The 6506-nt window shown below is 32.7% G+C and overlaps 1 protein-coding gene across 1 annotated transcript in view; it reads right to left on the reverse strand.

The window, feature by feature from the left end:
- Positions 1-2102, reverse strand: part of LOC126401835 (neuronal acetylcholine receptor subunit alpha-2-like) — a 10791-nt gene extending 8689 nt beyond the window's left edge. Inside the window, exon 1 of the mRNA XM_050063352.1 lies at positions 2033-2102. Coding sequence (XP_049919309.1) covers positions 2033-2102 — 70 coding nt within the window. The remainder of the gene's footprint in view (positions 1-2032) is intronic.
- Positions 2103-6506: the final 4404 nt, after the last annotated feature.

Raw genomic sequence — 6506 nt, forward strand, 5'->3', positions numbered from 1 at the left:
CTGCTAAACCTGCACGTCTGGCTTAGTCAGTTTGTGAAGCTACACATGAATTGTCACTGACTAATTAGCTCAGTGAGATAGAAATTGATTCTTAGTCTCAGAGGTTGTGAGTTCAAGCCTCAGCTGATGCAAAAGGCAGATTGTGTTGCTGAATTCCTGAATGTCTTCCAATTCTTCTGCTTGTTGCTCAGAATTGCCTAAAAATGCCCGGACCCGACCCATCGCTGCGCATGTTCTGTTTGTGTTCCTTGTTTCATGTTATTAATTCATTTTTAATCTGTGTCCTGTTTTATTTTGTAGGTTCTCTCGTCTTGTGTCGTGTCCGGTTTTACGTCCTGTCTTTGTGTTTTCTTTTTTTTAAAGATATTTTTTAGGGCATTTTTGCCTTTAATTGAAAGGGCAGTCAAGTGTGAGGTGGGGAGAGAGGGAGAGAGTGACTTGCAGCAAAGGGCCATGGTCTGGAGTCGAACCTGGGCCGCTGCGGCAACATCCTTGTACATGGGGCGCCTGCTCTACCCACTAAGCCACCAACGCCCCACATTTCACTCCTTTTGCCTGTGTCTTCCTACTCTAGCTATATCTTGAGATTAGTTTTCTGTGTAGATATACCTGTGTGTTTCACTTTGTTCCTGGTCAGTTCATTTGTGCTCACCCCTGTGTTCTTCGTGTCGTACCCTGCCTGGTGTCTTGCTGGTTTTAAGTTAGTTAGCGCGCTCTTTGTTAAACCTCAAACCTGCATGCTGCTGAGTCCTTCCTGAACTGTGTCCTGAATAATAATGCCATTCTAATAATGGGTATCTTTTATTGCTTTCATCTTATAAAGTCACCACAAAGTTGCTGCTCCACCTCACAGCCAGTGGATCAAAGATGTGATGCAGAAAATCAAGCTGAAAAAAAAAAAATTCTTCATGTCTCTGCACATATTTGCACCTTGAGATGACGACAGCTTATGTTAAAGGGATAGTTCTGGGTTTTTTTGAAGTGGGATTATACGGGCTACTTATCCATAGACAGTACATGACATACAGTCAATGTCAGGCGGCATGCCCCCTAGTTTGGAGAAGCAGGCTGGAGTCCAATATGGAAGCTAAGCAATGTAAGACGTCAATATAGGGTTAAGTGTGCATTAAAGTGTCAGTATGAAAGGACAAGAGGGAATTATTATTATTACCAGTTGCCAGTGGTGTGTGTGTGTGTGTGTTCTCTCTCTCTCTCTCTCTCTCTCTGTCTCCCCATTTTACACACTGTCCTATCCATTAAAGGCAAAAGCTCACAAAAATAATCTTGAACAAAAAAAAAACAAAAAACAATAACTTCAACCAACGGCAAGGAACAAAAGTTAAGTTAACCCAACCACATGTTTGTGTTGTCAAAACGTAACCACGTGCATTTATTGTTGAAGGAAAATTCACATCAATTCGCAGTGTTGTGGATGTAATGCTTTTATTTTGAAAGAGGCTGTATGCAAACTGCACATTTCCTGTAAAAAACAGAAGTGTATTTTGAAAACAGACGATGCATGTAACAGGCTGAAATTGACAACAACGCACCCAGGGTACCTTGCATGTTGTATCTCGACATGGAAAGCCCATGACCAAACGTGGACATGTGACAAGGTCTCAGTGAGAATGTGCTGCTACTGTTCGTAAATACAAGCCCACTTAAAAAAAACTGAACTGTTCCTTTAATGTCTTGTCTGATAAACGGAAAATAAATGTTAGAAATCACTATGAGGTGACAGATCATTATAAGAAGTACCATCATGTTAGTGCACCCTATGATTCCATACACCCAGAAGAAGAAAATGCTCCTATATATTGCAAAAAAAAAAAAAGAGATAAGCTTGAGTAATATTCCCGAGGACCACACAGACGCATCCCAAATTATAGGATAAAGTCCTGACAGGAAAATAATAAGAACATCAGCTATATACTATTATTTTATGTTTTCTCAACAAAGCGAATTTCAGTACAAGTTAAAAGTCAGCATGATTGAAATCCCATCGCTGAGCACATCCCACCGTCTCACTCACCGGAGCTGCAGATCCAGATCCAGCAGCAGCAAAGCGCTGAAGTCGCGGTAAAATCTCTTTTCAGCTCCATTTGAATCAACACAGACAGATCCCAGTTTGGTGTGAGAGGGAAAAAACACAGTGAAACTCAGGTTGTTTCAGACGTTTTGTTGTCCCATCGCTCATCTCCACATCAGTGTGTCCTGTTGGTGTGTTGGGAACAGCTGGATGGATCAGACCCATCACTTAGTGTCATCAGCATGAGATCACATCACAGGGTAGCACAGGGGCTGGGCTCAGTCCTCACCGGGCTCATGGGGACATTAGTATTCCTCATAGCTTCAAATATTATGATATTTATATTTAAAAACGTATTTTATTAGCATTTTAGGATCTGTCACAAAACCATTTAGTGGCACAAGTTTTTCCGACAATGAGCAGCAGCATATTAATCAGTTAATAATAAGAGTAATGACTGGGGTACATTAATGTAAAACAAAGTGAAAAACACACTTACAACAAAAATAAATAAACAGTAATTAATAAAATGAATTGAATTATAATAAAATACATTAAAATAGAAAATAAGTTGAAAAAAATTGTATATATTTTTAACTTATTTTAATGTATTTTAGTATAATAAAATTGCATATATATATAAATTAATAAATACATTTATTAGATTAAGGGACTGTTCTTTATTTATCAGTAGAAGGGGGTGGCTGGGGTGGGACATCTTTTTTTTCCTTTTTTTTGACCCTCCACCATAAATTATTTATATATATATATTTTTTTAATTTTGACCCTCCACCATAAATTATTCATAATTTAAAAAAAAAAAAAAATGTTGACCCTCCACCATAAATTATTTTTAATTTTTTTTGACCCTCCACCATAAATTATTCATAATTTAAAAAAAAAAAAAAATGTTGACCCTCCACCATAAATTATTTTTAAATTTTTTTTTTTTTTTTTGACCCTCCACCATAAATTATTTTTTAATTTTTTTTTTTGACCCTCCACCATAAATTATTTATAAATTTAAAAAAAAAAAAAAATTGACCCTCCACCATAAATTATTATTTTTTTTTTTTTGACCCTCCACCACCATAAATTATTTTTAATTTTTTTTTTTTGACCCTCCACCATAAATTATTCATAATTTAAAAAAAAAAATGTTGACCCTCCACCATAAATTATTTTTAAATTTTTTTTTTTTTTTTTGACCCTCCACCATAAATTATTTTTAATTTTTAAAAAAAAATATTTTTTGACCCTCCACCATAAATTATTTTTAATTTTTTTTTAAAAAAACTTTTTTGACCCTCCACCATGAATTATTTTTAATTATTTTTTTTGACCCTCCACCATAAATTATTTATAAATTACAAAAAAAAAATTGACCCTCCACCATAAATTATTTTTAATTTTTATTTTTTTATTTTTTTTGACCCTCCACCATGAATTATTTTTAATTATTTTTTTTGACCCTCCACCATAAATTATTTATAAATTAAAAAAAAAAATTGACCCTCCACCATAAATTATTTTTAATTTTTTTTTTTAATTTTTTTGACCCTCCACCATAATTTTTTTTTTTTTTGACCCTCCACCATAAATTATTCATAATTTAAAAAAAAAAAAAATGTTGACCCTCCACCATAAATTATTTTTAATTTTTTTTAAAAAAAATTTCTTTGACCCTCCACCATAAATTATTTTTAATTTTTTTTTTTTAAATTTCTTTGACCCTCCACCATAAATTATTTTTAATTTTTTTTGACCCTCCACCATAAATTATTCATAATTTAAAAAAAAAAAAAAATGTTGACCCTCCACCATAAATTATTTTTATTTTAAAAAAAAAAAATTTTTTTGACCCTCCACCATAAATTTTTTTTTTGACCCTCCACCACAAATTATTTCTAAATTAAAAAAAAAAATTGACCCTCCACCATAAATTATTTTTAATTTTTTTTTTTTAATTTTTTTTGACCCTCTACCATAAANCCATAAATTATTTTTAATTTTTTTGACCCTCCACCATAAATTATTCATAATTTAAAAAAAAAAAAATGTTGACCCTCCACCATAAATTATTTTTAATTTTTTTTGACCCTCCACCATAAATTATTCATAATTTAAAAAAAAAAAAAAATGTTGACCCTCCACCATAAATTATTTTTAATTTTTTTTAAAAAAATTTCTTGGACCCTCCACCATAAATTATTTTTAATTTTTTTTGACCCTCCACCATAAATTATTCATAATTTAAAAAAAAAAAAAAATGTTGACCCTCCACCATAAATTATTATTATTTTTTTTTTTTTAAATTTCTTTGACCCTCCACCATAAATTATTTTTAATTTTTTTTGACCCTCCACCATAAATTATTCATAATTAAAAAAAAAAAAAATGTTGACCCTCCACCATAAATTATTTTTAATTTTTTTAAAAAAATTTTTTTTTGACCCTCCACCATAAATTATTTTTAATTTTTTTTCGACCCTCCACCATAAATTATTTTTAATTTTTAAAAAAAATTTTTTTTGACCCTCCACCATAAATTTTTTTTTTGACCCTCCACCATAAATTATTTCTAAATTAAAAAAAAAAAATTGACCCTCCACCATAAATTATTTTTAATTTTTTTTTTTAATTTTTTTTTGACCCTCCACCATAATTTTTTTTTTTTGACCCTCCACCATAAATTATTTATAAATTAAAAAAAAAAAAATTGACCCTCCACCATAAATTATTTTTAATTTTTTATTTTATTTTTTGACCCTCCACCATAAATTATTTATATATTTTTTTAATTTACTGAAATCCTGGAGTTAAAAAAAAAAGCCTCAGTTTTCACTCTTGTCGAGCACCCTGGTTACTTTGTGCAGACAGTTTATTTTTGGCCAACCTTTAAATGGGACTTACTGGAAGCCACGCATTCTCACTTCGACCTCATCACATATCAGTGTTTGGTCATTGACTTTCTATGTCCACGTTGGACGTGCAAGGTACCCTGGGTGTGTTGCTCGTTGACGCTCTTCTTTCAAAATACACTTCCGTTTTCACAGGCAATGTACAGTTTACATACAGTCTCTTTCAAAATAAATGCACGTTGGTAACACATGGTTAAGTTTCGGCAAAAAAAGCATGTGGTTAGGTTTAGGAAAAAAGAACAAGGTTTGGCTTTATAATCTTGGTCTCCCTCTCAAGTCCATCCATAAACTTTAACTGGTCCAGAACTCTGCTGCCCATCATCACCAGAACCCCCTCCATCAGTCACATGACTCCTGTATGCACAGTGGAATTAACTGTTGAGTTGGACATTAGGGTTCTTGTTGCAGCACTTTTATTTAAGTACATTTTTACTCAAGTATTGTTACTTGAGTCAAACTTCTTTAAACTAGCTCTACTTGTGTGCAACATCTTTCCAAACCTGCTGAAAAGTCTCATATAGTGGAGCTGTGATGGGGATGTACAGGAGGTAAAGGCTCCCCCGTGTGGGACAGATAGGGCATTGCAGATAGAAAGAGTTTGGAGGCATAGTCAGATTACTTTGAAGATGTTTTGAGGATATTTCAGACAAAAAAACGAATCGTAACTGTATATTCGACTATTGTATACTATATATTGTAATAATAATAATGAATATGTTAATATTAATACATGAGTATTGAGCATGAGTTTCATTCATTCATTTATTTCTTCTTCTTGCTCGCTCTGTTTTGTTTTTATTTACATTTTTGAGACGCTTTTAGTGCCATTATCTTCATGCTAAAATATATATAGACAGTAGGAAACCACAGCTGCAGCCACAAACATGCACATTAAAGATATATTTCACTGCTGGAAAGATGCTCTTTTCATAAAAGTAGACAGATGCTTATATATACATATATATATATCTGTGTCAGTTCAACTTCATGCAGGCAACAGGTCAATTTACAGTTCGATCGTTATTTCTTTATATGCAGGCAATGTTTTCATTGCAAATGTACTAGTGTAATATCTTTTTCTATGTGGTGGCATCCTCAGAAACTTTTCATAAGGGTGAAAAATATATTTTTTAAATAGCTTTTTTAAAAAATTAATTTAGTCCACCCCATACACTGAAACACACAGACTCGTCTAAATTGAATGAAATTAAATGTTCGTTAAAATTAAATGCAAAACATTCACAAAAATGTCACAAAGCATTTTTTGATTGTCATTATTATTATTATTATTATTATTATATTATTATTTCTCACTTTAAACATGATTACAGTGTGTCAGTGTTGCCCCAAACCGCCACAGTTTTTAATGCGCTGCACTGCTTCTGCCACCAGGTGGTGCCATTGAGTAGCAGGTTTTAAAGCAGAAGTAGTAGAAGAAGACTAATTCAGAGAGGAGGGAAATAGTAAGATGTCCCACTCTGTTGCGGTTTTGGTGAACCGCGGAGTAGCTTGGATACACAGAGTGCTGTCTCTGCTGAGTGAGGCTCTCTGCTTAT

This window comes from Epinephelus moara, chromosome 15 (assembly GCF_006386435.1).
Source record: "Epinephelus moara isolate mb chromosome 15, YSFRI_EMoa_1.0, whole genome shotgun sequence".
In the NCBI taxonomy this organism is placed as follows: domain Eukaryota; kingdom Metazoa; phylum Chordata; class Actinopteri; order Perciformes; family Serranidae; genus Epinephelus; species Epinephelus moara.